This window comes from Rhinoderma darwinii, chromosome 13 (assembly GCF_050947455.1).
Source record: "Rhinoderma darwinii isolate aRhiDar2 chromosome 13, aRhiDar2.hap1, whole genome shotgun sequence".
Taxonomy (NCBI): Eukaryota; Metazoa; Chordata; class Amphibia; order Anura; family Rhinodermatidae; genus Rhinoderma; species Rhinoderma darwinii.
Genome location: NC_134699.1, coordinates 39,213,174 through 39,228,840, shown reverse-complemented (window position 1 = coordinate 39,228,840; position 15,667 = coordinate 39,213,174). Strand labels below are relative to the sequence as shown.

At 42.9% G+C, this 15,667-nt stretch overlaps 1 protein-coding gene across 1 annotated transcript; it reads right to left on the bottom strand.

Moving 5' to 3' along the window:
• Nucleotides 1-3,916: 3,916 nt before the first annotated feature.
• Nucleotides 3,917-14,475, bottom strand: LOC142665502 (uncharacterized). Its single transcript, XM_075845217.1, has 2 exons — nucleotides 14,002-14,475; nucleotides 3,917-6,246 (listed from the first exon to the last, which is right to left on the bottom strand). The coding sequence occupies exon 2, from the start codon at nucleotides 6,213-6,215 to the stop codon at nucleotides 5,412-5,414; it is 804 nt and encodes a 267-aa protein (XP_075701332.1). The 5' UTR covers nucleotides 6,216-6,246; nucleotides 14,002-14,475; the 3' UTR covers nucleotides 3,917-5,411.
• Nucleotides 14,476-15,667: the final 1,192 nt, after the last annotated feature.

Below are 15,667 nucleotides of genomic sequence, written 5' to 3'. Positions count from 1 at the left end.
AGGGGGGCTGAGATCTGGGGAGGTGAGCCTTTTTGCAGATCGGTTGGAGGTATGGTTGCGTAGATCAAAAACTGACCAATTAGGGAAGGGAAAACTGATAGTTTTGTTCGCTCTCCCGGGGTCGGTCATGTGCCCAGTAGAGTGCATGCGTGGTTTTACAAAAAACAGGGGGTCTCCAGATTTGCCTTTGTTATGTCATGTGGACGGGTCGTTCTTGTCCAGGTTTCAGTTTGGAGCTGTTTTTTAAAAAATGTTTGACGGCGGTTGGGGTTGCGGCAGGCTCATATTCATCTCATTCCTTCCGGATTGGCGCAGCAACGGAAGCAGGGCGCTGGGGGTTGGATGATGAGGGGGTGAGGCGTATTGGTCGTTGGGAGTCTAAAAGGTTTAAGTCCTATGTCCGCCCCCATATGTTGTAATTTTGTTGTTTATGCTTGCAAATGTATATGGTGGTGCCTAACTGTGTTTTCCGTTTCAGATTCGCCTCCTTGTCTGGTGTGGTTGATGGGTCATTCGTACGTGCACTGGGGGGCTTTGAGGGCGGACGTCCGCCCGGATGGTCGCCAGTTGCGCATTCCGCGACAGGATGCGGTTGTGCATTGGCTGGGGTTTAGAGGTATGTCGTGGAACAGGGTGTTGGCGGAATTCCAGACATATGTGCGGCTTGATAGGGTTCCGGAGGTTTTAGTGTTGCACGTGGGTGGGAATGACTTAGGAGTCCGCCCTTTTCGTGAGTTGGTGCGGGATATCAAACATGATTTGTTGTGTTTGTGGGTATCTTATCCCAAGTTGGTGGTAGTGTGGTCGGACATAGTCCCAAGGAAGCATTGGCGGTTAGCTAGATCGGTGGAGAGTCCATAAGGCTCGGATAAAAGTTAACCGGGCGGTGTCCCGTTTTGTGGCAAAGAACGGGGGCATTTGCGTGAGGCATAGGGATTTGGAGTCAGGATTGGGGAATTTCTGGAGGAGTGACGGGGTTCATCTGACCGAGGTTGGCATTGATATTTGGAGCTTGGCTATAGCAGAAGGCATAGAAAGGGCGGTGGTGGTGTGGAGGAACTCACAGGCTTAAGGTGGTCAAGGCCTGTTTCGCGGTGGCGGGGGGAGTCCTTGAGGCCAGTCAGTACAAAATGGTGGGGGGGTCGCATCGGGGGTATGCGTCCCCCAAAAAAGGTACATGGTTGAAGACTTCATCGGGTGTTATCCCTTTGAAGTGGTCTTCTGGTAGAAGGTATGTCACTTGAAGGCTTCATCGGGTGTTATCCCTTTGAAGTGGACTTCTAGTGGTCGGTATATCACTTGAGGGCTTCAACGGGTGTTATCCCCTTGAAGTGGACTTCTAGTGGGTGGAGCCATCTGCAGAGGTGAACGGTGCTTCCGAGCTGGTTTACGGCTGGAGGTAATTAGTGGTTTGCAGATGGCTAATTCGGTGTGTTCTTGAAAGGAACATCTGAAGGGGCTTCAAGGACTTCCTCTGCTCGGGTTAATGTTAACGTTTAATGGTTATTTATGATTCTGACCCATGTTGGGTCATGTGAATTATTAGGAGGAATTCTCTGGTGGATTCCTAACTAGTTATCCGAATGTTTCGGATTTAAATTGTTTTTATAAAACTGTGAAATTAATAAACGGCTGCTGTGGCCATTTCACATCCAACCTCGGTGTCATGTGTCGTTACTAAATGGGGGTGGGGGATAGTATGGTTTAAGGTTAACACACGACTCTACCTAGGCAGGTCAAGAAGAGGCTGGACGCAGCTGCAGGCTTGAGGGAAGCCGACATGACCGTCCTGGTAGGGAAAGGGTTAATGTTAAGAGGTGAGGGAAAGGTGAAGAAGCTGAAGGAGGGACGGGGAGGAGCTAGGGGGGACGGGGGGGCCGTTACTGCGCTTCCCGCTGTTTCTCGGCATTGAGCCGGAAGCAGCGGGAGGAGTAGTACACAAGAAGCAAAGCTCCCACCCTCCCACCCTTGTTTTGTTACTCCTTAGGTCTTCTGTACGTCCGTATATGAGCGTTGTGTTTTATTTTGTGTGTTTATTTAACATGTTTTTCTTTTTTCCGGAGTAGGTTCTGTTGTCATGGCAGCTGGCGGGGGGAGTCCTTGAGGCCAGTCAGTACAAAATGGTGGGGGGGTCGCATCGGGGGTATGCGTCCCCCAAAAAAGGTACATGGTTGAAGACTTCATCGGGTGTTATCCCTTTGAAGTGGTCTTCTGGTAGAAGGTATGTCACTTGAAGGCTTCATCGGGTGTTATCCCTTTGAAGTGGACTTCTAGTGGTCGGTATATCACTTGAGGGCTTCAACGGGTGTTATCCCCTTGAAGTGGACTTCTAGTGGGTGGAGCCATCTGCAGAGGTGAACGGTGCTTCCGAGCTGGTTTACGGCTGGAGGTAATTAGTGGTTTGCAGATGGCTAATTCGGTGTGTTCTTGAAAGGAACATCTGAAGGGGCTTCAAGGACTTCCTCTGCTCGGGTTAATGTTAACGTTTAATGGTTATTTATGATTCTGACCCATGTTGGGTCATGTGAATTATTAGGAGGAATTCTCTGGTGGATTCCTAACTAGTTATCCGAATGTTTCGGATTTAAATTGTTTTTATAAAACTGTGAAATTAATAAACGGCTGCTGTGGCCATTTCACATCCAACCTCGGTGTCATGTGTCGTTACTAAATGGGGGTGGGGGATAGTATGGTTTAAGGTTAACACACGACTCTACCTAGGCAGGTCATGTTTATGCACATTGTAAATCCCATTTCGCATTAATAAAAGGTATTTGCATTGCAAGACAATTTTTTTTCTCCCTGCATTCACACTGGCCATTTACTACAAGAATTGTACTAATTGCACAGTTTAAAGCCTTTAGATAAACTATGAGGAAAAAAAATATATATATTTTTTTTTTATTAGTGTGGCAATGTGTTGAAGTGCTTTCACTACAATTTTGCAAAAACTACAAAATCAGCACTTTGATGTGTGAACAAACCCGTAGGAACACTTTAAATACAGCGTTGAAAGGGGATTATTAAACGTTGCAACTAAGTCACTTTTGACTGTGCAGCGTGATCTCACGCTATGCTGTGAGTAAGTCCCACACAAACTTTACTGAAGTGTCGAGTGTGAATAGACATCGCACCCTGGCTGGAGGCGGTCTATTCACTTCCAAGACACTTTGGTAAAGTTAATGTGGGTGTATGTGACAGCACAGCATAATCTCGCGAGATCACGCTGTGCTGTGAGTACAGATAACATTAATGAAGAGAAGTGTATGAATGATTGGTCAGTCATACACGCCTCTTTACAACGCCTACTTGGTAAAAAGTTAAACGCCCATTTGGGCATTAAGAAACTAATTAGCATAAATCTAAAATTGTTCATAACTTGCTCAAAAATGATTGTTTTTCAAAATAAAAACCACTTATCTACCTTACAGCGCCTATCAGATTAGGTAGGAAATAGGGCACTTAAAATCTGGTGACAGAGCCTCTTTAACTTCGCTTGGACTACATCTACATTCAGCCAATTGAGTAGATCAACTGATATATTAACAGCACTGGCACCGGCTACATCAGCTGCTCTTCTGTTGTATATACGGAGCTGAAGAACCCATTTAGTAACTCTGCCTTCTCTTGAGCCCCTGTGACCAACTCCCCATTACTACTATTTAGGGGTCCTACATGTTCAGACCATGGCTTTTTTGCATTTATATGCTTGAAGATTTTTTGGGGATTTGTTTTGCCGTCTTTCACCACCTGCCTTTCATTTTGTATGGCTTATGAGGTTTTTTTTTTTTTTTAAAGGCTGTGTAACAGTGACTTTTTTTTTTTTTTAATAAGTGTATTACTGTTTTGTTAACTTTGTAAATACATTTTATTAAAAATTCTATACGATACAACTGCTCTGTGTTCTCTATACATAGTGTCAGGGCAAACTTCCTTTTCCCTGTTATTTCACACCAAATAACCACCTCCGTAAGTTGGAATCTGAGGGCATGCGTGGAGAAAATATACCAGGCAGAGAAGTTGGTATACATCCTCCCTCAGTCAAGTAGGAAGTAAGAACTAAACTTTTTATTGAACAAGAGAAAGAAACACAAGTTTCCTCCCTAGAGATGTGGGACGTGCTTACGCCCCATTGGCTCCTCAGCTGTAAGTCCATCTGTACACTCCTCTTGCATTCCAGGGGCGGTGTCTTCCATAGGCGTGTTTCTGATACATGGTCCATTTTGTTACATTCCAGTTCTTTGTGTAATATACATATATATGTAAGGATAATATTTTTGCAAACAATATACATGGTAATGATCCCTGACAATAGCAGCTGTATCTAGCGCTAAATCCTGCTCCCGTCAGGTCTGCGAGACTGACTGGTTCAGTGACAGCAGGTCCTGCATGTCTGAATTAGAGGTGATAGATTACAGGTGGATTTGGTGTGTCAGAAAGAAGCAGGGCTCGCTGTCACTGGACCCCTCAGGTCCTCAAGACAGTGATTCAGTGAATAGTGCTAGATCCAGCTTCTCTGTATACAGAGCAGCTGTATCTTCAGTGTAAAGAAAAAAAGTCAGAAAAACATTTACATCCTTTAGCACACAATACACAAAAAAACAAAATCTAGAATTTAACCCTTTGTAATTTTCAAAGGCTAGATCTGTACCCTCAGATTTGTATTTTTCAAATCTTTTTTTTGGCATATATTGCCCTTTTTACAGAAGGTGTAAGCCATGTGGAGTATAATTCTAGTAGTTTATACTGGTTACCTATAGGAATACATTTTACAGTAGAATTGCCCAAAGTAGATTTTAAGATTCCCCATGTAGCATTTGTACATTTTTTGGCCATTGTTCCCAGTCTATCCTGAATTGCCGCCCTCATCCTGGAGACATTGGCCTTCTTAAAATTAAGTGTTTTTTCCCTCCCAGCCTGCGTTTGTTTTTTACAGTATAGGTAAAATATAACTATATTATTGATCACTGTTACCGAGGTTCACAAACATTGACATTCCCAACAAGCTCTGCATTATTAGAAATGACCAGATCCAACAGAGCTTCACCTCTAGTCGGGTCTTCCACAAACTGGCCCATAAAAATTATCCTGTAACAGGTTGAGGAAATGTCTCCCCTTTGCAGTTGTAGCCGAACCATGACACCAATTAATATCCCGATAATTAAAATCTCCCATTATCACTGCAGTACCAGCCGGCTTCATATATTTTATACTTTTCTCAATGTGTTTATTACAAATTAATATCAACATGTTACATGATCAGGACAAATGTGAATTGTATTACAGTACATGCAGGGCAAGTGTATTTTTTTGTCTGTATTAAACGTTCACTGATAAAATTAAGAAAGTTGATCTGAAACCACCATTAGCTTAACATACAGCCACCATAAATATGTAAAATATTCAGTCGCTTAAGGAGCCTTTGCCCCAGTTACCTCAAACTGCCACTCTGATTCATCAGGAGTCACTGCAGAAATCTGAAAGGAGCGGAATGGAGGGGCAAGACTGACAATTGGGATCTCTGATGCACTTAACTGGCGCTGGTATCGGAAAGGTTGAAGGAAAGAGCGCCCCACATCTTTGTGCTCAACACCTACCCACTGAGCAAAGGGCACAGACGGCTGAGCAAAAGCCACTGGTTCAGATTCACTAGAGCCATTTGGAAACCTCAAGTCAGAGATTGACACATCTATTGAAGGAGTGTTCTCTTCCAGTGCAGAATTTATTTCAGAGATTTCCCACATTGGTGGAGCAGGCTTCTGTTGCCCAACAGCATTAAGAACCAATTCTGAATCTTGCATCTTTGAGAAGGTAAAATCAACTACTACAGGGTCAGAGTTCTCCAAGATCTCTTCATCCTTATAAGGTGTAGAAACTTTTTCTCCATAGAAGACCTCTACAATAGAGTTATTAAATTGGTTTATAGGGTCAGATGTTGACTGTTCAAAGACTGAACCATCAGGATTAAGTGGAGATCTGCAAACGTTCGGTCCAATGTCTTCCACTCCCAGCCATAGCCTCCCTGCTCCATTAGTCAGCGGTGTGGACTTTATAAAGACTGGGGATGCACCAGACTTGGTTCTGTGGTCCAACTGCTCAAGTGGTAGGTAGGGAGAAGAATTAGCCCGCACTGCTGAAACAAATCCCACATCCATAATCTCAGTCAATGTGCGATTGGAGTTGGACATGAAGAAGCTATCCCAGCCAGAAGACATCTTCTATTTCCAGCTTCAGACCACTACAAAACTGAGAAACAGAACATAAGGTGAACTGCATAATAGCAGAAGTAAAATATACCTACTTTTTTTTTTCTTTATTAAAGATTCTACATACTAGGTACAGCTTTACCAGTTTAGCCATATAAAAAAACAAAAAAAAAAAAAAAAACCCCCAAACATTTCCATTCACACTTTGCATTACAGATTGAAGAAAAAACCTATAGGGTTAAGGGTTCAATTAACACATGACAATGTTGTAGAGAGAAAAATACAAACTTTATTCACAAAAATGGTAACAATGTGGATTAAAAGATGAGTCATGCAGAGCATAGACAAGGCGTCGCTCTTTGCAGGGATAGTATATTCACAAACTGTGTAATACATGGGCATGAATGAATGAATGGATAAAGTGCATGGTGCAAATTGTTCTATGTCGGCAGTTAATCCCAGCTTGAGACGGTTACAAATGACACATAAAGAATAGTAGCTGTGCCTGGAAACATTGTGCCTGGGAACATGAAAAAACTGCTGTTACATACCCATGTAGTGAAGCCTGCTGGAGAGAGACGCCAGACCCGACGCGCGTTTCGGCGGAAATGCCTTCGTCCGGGGGTGGCGTCTCTCCAATGGGAATCAACATTAAAAAGGACAAGCAGCCAATCGGACATTGAGGGGGCGTTACCATCCATGGTCATGTGTGTACTGATGGAAGCGTCACACGACAGGTGTAGATATGGCCGGAGGCGCGTCTCCGGCCGAGCGTCATCGAGGAGGGCGGGGGCCAACGACGTCTGACATCGTCAACACACGCCCACCGAGATACAGACGCCCGGACCGCAACACAGTCCAGCCACTCCCCCCGGCGTGAGCGCACAGTCACCATGCCTGAATATAAGGTACGTAGAAATAGAAATATGTCCGACAAATTGGGTAGTGAGGAGAACTATTTGGACCAATTGATCTTTTGCTACATATATATCTTACAATAAATGCCATGGCATTCTTTACAATTGTGGGCATATGAAAATGAAAATAAAAATAAAATAATAATGAAAATAAAAATAATAATAAATATAAAAATAAAAAATGACGATAACGTGGCAGATATGTCGCATAAAATAAGTATTAATAAATAAAGTGATAAACTTGTCCTGTGTGTAAAGAATGTGATATATTTGAAGAGAAAAAAGTGAACCAAACAATAGTGAAAGATGTATGTGTAGAAATAATGCATGAGTGAACAAAAATAAATAAATAGTGTCAAGTGACTAATATGCGTGTAATAAACTATGAGACCAGCTCATGTGTGAATAAAAATGATGGAATGTGTGCGAGATACAAAACAAATGCAAATTTTAATGCATGTATTTTTTACGAATAAATGCCGTGATATAAAATATATGAAAAAATATATATATGAAAATAATGTGACAGAACAATCACATTGTGACGAAAAAAAGTAAACAAACCAATAGTGAACAGTGTATATGTTAAAAGTGAATCATAAATGAGTGAGTAGATGAGTAATATTGTGTGTATGTAATAACTGTAAAACCAGCTTATATGTGAATAGAAATGATGAAGGAGTGTATGTGTGACAAATTGATCCAAATAAATCAGACCACATAAAAAGTCATATTGACTCAGCCCACAAGGATATCAACAAAATAAATAATGAAGAAAATGAAGAATGATGAAAATTATAAACATGCATATAACTAAATGTGTATATATAGAAAAAAATATATACATATGATATCTGGATCTCCATATAAAATGACAAACATACATAATATCTGGCAAATCTCTCAACATTAGTGCATGAAATATGGAGAAAATACAAAAATAATGCACATGTATACACAAACTCGATATGCATGTCATAAACATGTATGTTCTCGCACATACAGCAAAAAATATATGTCACGTGTGTGTAAACACACATGAGATATAACTCTGAAAAATAAAAATAAATATAAAAATGATAAAAACAAAAATATATAAATAACAAAAATAAATAAAGAATACATATGTAGAAATAAAAAGGAAGAATGGGGGTAAAGGGAATGGGCTCCAGACATTCCCTATATTATTGTTCTGAAATGTTCCTTGTGGGCTGAGTCAATATGACTTTTTATGTGGTCTGATTTATTTGGATCAATTTGTCACACATACACTCCATCATTTCTATTCACATATAAGCTGGTTTTACAGTTATTACATACACACAATATTACTCATCTACTCATCACTCATTTATGATTCACTTTTAACATATACACTGTTCACTATTGGTTTGTTTACTTTTTTTCGTCACAATGTGATTGTTCTGTCACATTATTTTCATATATATATTTTTTCATATATTTTATATCACGGCATTTATTCGTAAAAAATACATGCATTAAAATTTGCATTTGTTTTGTATCTCACACACATTCCATCATCATTTTTATTCACACATGAGCTGGTCTCATAGTTTATTACACGCATATTAGTCACTTGACACTATTTATTTATTTTTGTTCACTCATGCATTATTTCTACACATACATCTTTCACTATTGTTTGGTTCACTTTTTTCTCTTCAAATATATCACATTCTTTACACACAGGACAAGTTTATCACTTTATTTATTAATACTTATTTTATGCGACATATCTGCCACGTTATCGTCATTTTTTATTTTTATATTTATTATTATTTTTATTTTCATTATTATTATTTTATTTTTATTTTCATTTTCATATGCCCACAATTGTAAAGAATGCCATGGCATTTATTGTAAGATATATATGTAGCAAAAGATCAATTGGTCCAAATAGTTCTCCTCACTACCCAATTTGTCGGACATATTTCTATTTCTACGTACCTTATATTCAGGCATGGTGACTGTGCGCTCACGCCGGGGGGAGTGGCTGGACTGTGTTGCGGTCCGGGCGTCTGTATCTCGGTGGGCGTGTGTTGACGATGTCAGACGTCGTTGGCCCCCGCCCTCCTCGATGACGCTCGGCCGGAGACGCGCCTCCGGCCATATCTACACCTGTCGTGTGACGCTTCCATCAGTACACACATGACCATGGATGGTAACGCCCCCTCAATGTCCGATTGGCTGCTTGTCCTTTTTAATGTTGATCCCCATTGGAGAGACGCCACCCCCGGACGAAGGCATTTCCGCCGAAACGCGCGTCGGGTCTGGCGTCTCTCTCCAGCAGGCTTCACTACATGGGTATGTAACAGCAGTTTTTTCATGTTCCCAGGCACAATGTTTCCAGGCACAGCTACTATTCTTTATGTGTCATTTGTAACCGTCTCAAGCTGGGATTAACTGCCGACATAGAACAATTTGCACCATGCACTTTATCCATTCATTCATTCATGCCCATGTATTACACAGTTTGTGAATATACTATCCCTGCAAAGAGCGACGCCTTGTCTATGCTCTGCATGACTCATCTTTTAATCCACATTGTTACCATTTTTGTGAATAAAGTTTGTATTTTTCTCTATACAACATTGTCATGTGTTAATTGAACCCTTAACCCTATAGGTTTTTGTGCTAATTTGTAGGGTCAATGCACCAAGGTTACTTGGCGTACACATTGTTCCTGTCTATACATGATTTACACATTTGATCTTACATGTATTTTGACAGGATTCTCCTGAATGTACCAATAGGTTTGTATTACAGATTGAAGGTTGGGGCAGATTACAGCTGACAGGCATGAGATATTAGTCGGCCAACGCTGGCGATAATTTCATGTCTATGACTTCTCTTTCCCAGTGTCTACCATCTACCAAATTAAATTGCCTATTCGATTGCCACAAGACGTCTAGTGGTTGCCAATTTTCTTCCCACTATAGAAAGAACATGATTAATCGGCCATCATGGATGGGCATGTATATGGTGGAGTCAGTATAATTTAGATGTATGTCGCATGAACCCTTTATATATAAAAAAAAAACAAAAAAAAAAAACACATATAAATTTGCTCATTACTGCGAGTCTGGCTCCTCTAACCCCAATCAGTTATTGTCATGTCCGAGGGTAGATTTGTGGCATGTGCTGGCCATGCAAATAAATGGCCAGCCTCAACGTTAGTGGACATGTTAGTTTGGCCAGAGCTGCTCATAGAATCTCAGTTCTGGTTCATACAGGGGGGGGGGGGGGGGGGGGGGTTCGGGGTCCTTGATCAGGGGACCTCCTCCTATGATGCTCATATGCCCATATGGGACATATGGACAGGGGCTGTGACTTCATGAGACTGAGTGAACTTTGACAGTGTTAGGCCATGTTCATATGGAGTTTTTTGGGGCGGAAACCATGCAAAAAAAAAAAAAATAATCCGAAATTGCCTCCCATTGATTTCAATGCGAGGCAGAGGATTTTTTTTTTTCCCCTCGCAAAAAGCATCGTCATGCCATTTCAGGAGTTCATGTCGGATCGCCCTTTGACATCAATGGGAGGCAGGGAAAGCGGTTGCAGCTGCGTTTTTTTGCCCGCGGCACTCAACGGCCGCAAAACACTGCAAAGAGAATGCAAGCAGGTCAAAATCCGCCTCAAACACAGGGCCATTATTGGCAAGTTTTAGTAAGGATAGGATTTCCCTGGTGTCACTAGTGGTTGGAGTGGGGGGGGGCATGACACTGCCATAGGGATGCTAGCCTTTAGCAGACACCAGCTTATAATCGCAACTAACAAAATGGTCAAGCAGGTTAGAAGCCAAAGGTCCCAATCCCAGTTTGGTTCTGCCATCAGACTACAGGTCGGTGAGAGCCTTATACAGACTGACAGAAACCCTTCAAAGTCAGCAGGATCTGGCTACATTGAAGGGGTTATCTAGCAATGCTCTCCCACTTGATCAAGCATCGGGCATGGAGAGATGCTGCTGCACGCCTGGAAGGACAGTTGCTCAACAAGCATCGTGCATGGGTCCCATCAAAATATGACCTGTGCACGATACGTGCTGGGAGTCAACGTTTGCTTTGGCAACTTTCTTAACCAGCATCTCTCCACAACTGATGTCAGCATGGGCGATCGTAAATCACTGGACAAGCCCTTTAGGGTATGTGCACACACAAAAAGTCAAAATTGTCTGAAAAGACAGAGCCGTTTCCAAGGGAAAACAGCTCCTGATTGTCAGACCTTTTTAAGTCACTCGCGTTTTTCAAAAACGGCTCATGAAGTGACATGCACCTCAATTTCATGGGCGTCTTTTTACGCACCGTTTTCTGAAAAGGAGGCGTAAAAAAAAAAAAAAAAGCCTCGTCGGAACAGAACGCCGTATTTCCCATTGAAATCAACGGGCAGATGTTTGTAGGCATTCTGCTTCCGTTTTTTCAGGCGTTTCGCGAGGTGTAAACGCCCCAAAATATGCCTGAACACCCTACGTGTGCACATACCCTAAGGGTGTGTGCACACACTAGACTAAAAACAGAGCGGTTTTCAAGGGTGTTGTAGTTTCTATTGGTACCATTCAGCGATTGACTTAATTTTTTTACGCCGTTTACCGTGCGGACTAAATGATGTGTTGTAATAGTTCAGACTTTTACGGAAACGCGTCAATACCAGTTATGTTAACTTTTTTTTACATTGTGCTTGTGGGAAATTATTATTTTTTTTATTTAAAAAAAAGCAACAACTTTATTATAGTGTTTCTTTACTTGTCCCCCTAGAGGACTTGAACCAGTGATCATTGGATTGCTTGTATGATATGCTGCAATACTAATCTACTGCACTATAACTCGATACGGACACTCCCCTATGAAGCCCTGCCGGAGGCATACTTGGGGGCTTTCATCAGGCTTCTAGGCTGCCATGCCAACGAGCGGCACCCGTGATCGATACGCGGCGGCCCCCCATTTCTAGTCATTTAAATCTCAGTCGCTATTGACCACAGCATTTAACATGTTAAATGAACGGGATCGCTCGTTACCCTGAAGAGTCTGCTGTAACAGACAGCTGACATGCTCGTTCTATGGAGTGAGCCCGCTCCATACTCCCCCACCCGACGTGTGCCATATATACACACACAGCGGATGTCAGGAGCGGTTAAATACACTTGCGTAAAAAAAATAAACACCACAACCCACGTATGCACTAAAGGTGTGCTTTTCCAATGATTTGAATGGGAAGTTTAATCAAGCGTTTTTTGGTCGCATATTTCCCCTTATATATTGCTCAGTTCTAGGCACACCGCCATCTGAATTAACTGCATTATTGATACAGCAAGGGTGTGTTCAGATCTGCATTGGGGTTCCATCGATAGCTTCTGTGAGACCTCCCCGTCAGGGGAACCCATGAACGAAAGCCAAACGGAAACCATAGTTTGTTTGCATTACCATTGATTTCAATGGTAATGCAGTCGACTGCGCTATGGTTTCTGCCAAAAACCTTACGGAACGGAGACAAACAGAATCCATTTGCAATGGAATCGTTACCATTCAAATCAGTGGTAACGCAATCAGAAAGCTATGGTTTACATTTATGGGTTCCCCTGACGGAAAGGTCTGACAGAACCCCAACGCAGATGTAAACAGGCCCTAATGCAGCATTTGGGGCCCAACTTTTAACCTTGCCCAGGGCCACACAGCCGATGTGGCGTGCGTAATGCAACAAATGTTTTTCCTTTTAAGACAGGCCTCTAACCCCATCCAATCCTCGCCCATACACACCCAGTGCCATACTCCCACAGTGCCTCCCCACAATATAATGCCCCCATAGAACCCCCACACAGTATAATGCCACTATAGCTGCCCCCCCACATTGTATAATGCCCACATGCCTCTATACAACAATGCCCCCATAAGTGCCAGTGCCCACATAGATAGTGCTACATTCCCCTGGAAGATAACACCAACTTGCCTGTAGATAGCTCCATTGGGGCTCCCTCTAGGAGCAGAATCCCCAGCTAGATGAACCACACTCTGGCCAGGGATTCTGCTCCTGGAGGAGCCACTGAATTCATTGTCCATATACGGACAGTAAGATCAAGGGCTTTTCTAAGACAGGCACCCCCGGCAGGAGAGCTTGCGCTGCTTTGGCCCGGGACTCCATAGTTCAGCATTAGATTCAACTGTATTTGCATCCGGAGAACACAGATACCAATTGAAACTGGGACATACCACTGGCCAACCAGGACACCACCCGGAATCCAGGGCAGTTGGGAGTTATGGTTGTGTGAAGGCTCCACTGTTAGTTTGAGCTTACAAACACGGATGCAAAAAAAAAATACTGCCACGTGAAAGTAGCCCAAGACACATTTCCTTACAGGACTTCATGGCTAGTGCACATTTACACCAATATTGGGGCACAAACAAAATAAGTAAAGCACCAACAACCCATAGCTCGCCACATACACCCTCAGAAAAAATAAAAAGCGGGGTATCTACAGGAGACTTTGCCAAAAAAACACACCAAAAATAGATAGTTTTCAGCAAAGTAACATATTTTACAACTTGTAAAAGCGGCAATAGGTTAAAAAAGCAAAACAAAAAAACCCACACCACAAAACAGCTTGTGTAAATACACGAGAACACATTTCACTTGATAAGTATCCCAGGCCTATATTGGGATTGAACAACAACTTGTAATCTAAGAATCAAACATTATATATATATATATATATATATATATATATAATCTCCCCCCTATCAATGATCACCCCTATGCTCCATGTAGTGCGCACAGCCATCCTCTTACCTCTGTGCCCTTCACTAAACACCACTGAGCTCTTCTCTCACACTTGCTTTGTATGGCCTTTATGTATTGTATTCACTCACCTGCAGTCAGTAGAAATCAGGGTCACCTGCAGTCAGTAGAAATCAGGGTCACCTGCAGTCAGTAGAAATCAGGGTCACCTGCCTGTCACAGCACAGATGTGGAGTCTCATCGCACTGGAGAGATCATGCAGATAAATGGATCGGATTTTCCATGTATTGACATAGATGCCAAGTACATGGCATACTAACGTATTGCAGTATATTGTCATTTTTCATTTTTACAGGCTTCTGTTAAGCTCTGCCACAGGCAGGGCTTAGCAGAGGCAGAGTGAAGGCAGTCCTGGGGGCCTTCATAACAACCACCGATCTCACTGCAGGGGGCCACCCCCCTCTTTCCAACACCTCAGATGCTGCGGTCGCGATTGACAGCAGAGTTTGAGGGGTTAAACAGCCAGGAACAGCGCAATTGCTGCTCCCGGCTGTTAGTCCCAGGTGTCCGCTGTAAAATACAGCCGACACCCGCAGCATATGGAGCGCGCTCCAAACATCACCCCCCCCCGTAATGGCACGTCTGGGTGCGCGAAGGGGTTAAGGTCCTCCACAGCATTATGTCGCCTGTGATGTGTTGGGCTATGATCCCTTGTGCAAACTTGAGCGTGATATGTGATTTTTTATTTTTTTGAAATGGCTGGATTTTGGATTGTGAAATTGCACATGGATGACATTGTCACGCATTCCCATAGGATAAAACTGCATGCGATGTTGCAATGTCATTTAGCGTGTGTTAAGATGCCGTAGAGTCAGATTCTAAGGCCTGGATCACACACACGGTTTTGCTACAGTTTTTGGCTCAGTTTTTTTTTTCCAAAGCCAGAAGTGGATCCATAAATAAAGAAAATACTAATGCATGTCCTTTCTTTTGTATCCACTCCTTTGTTTAGCTCAAAAACGCGCTGCGGATTAGTGCCGTGGATTCTGCACTTTAAGGCTATGTTCACACGGAGTATTTTGCCGAGTTTTTTTACGCGGAAACCGCGTTGCAAAACTCAGCAAAAACGGACCGAAAATGCCTCCCATTGATTTCAATGGGAGGCGTCGGCGTCTTTTTCCCGCGAGCAGTAAGGCTATGTTCACACGGAGTATTTTGGGGGAGGAATATCTGCCTCAAAATTCCGTTTGGAACTTTGAGGCAGATTTTCCTCTCCCTGCACGCCGATTTTCGCCCGCGGCCATTGAGCGCCGCGGGCATAAAACAGCGCGAAATACGCTTTCTCTGCCTCCCATTGAAGTCAATGGGAGGTCAGAGGCGGAAGCGCCCGAAGATAGGGCATGTCACTTCTTTTTCCCGCGAGGCAGTTTTACTGCTCGTGGGAAAAAGACGCCGACGCCTCCCATTGAAATCAATGGGAGGCGTTCTCGGGCCGTTTTTGCTACGCGGTTTCCGCGTCAAAAAACTCGGCAAAATACTCAGTGTGAACATAGCCTAAAACTGCCTCGCGGGAAAAAGAAGCGACATGCCCTATCTTCGGGCACTTCCGCCTCTGACCTCCCATTGACTTCAATGGGAGGCAGAGAAAGCGTATTTCGCTGTGTTTTTTCCCTGCGAGTGGAAAAACCAACATGCCCTATCTTCGGGCATTTACATGTCTGCCTCCTATTGACATCAATGGGAGACAGAGAAAGTGTATTTCGCTGCGTTTTTGCCCATCGGTGCTCAATGGCCGCG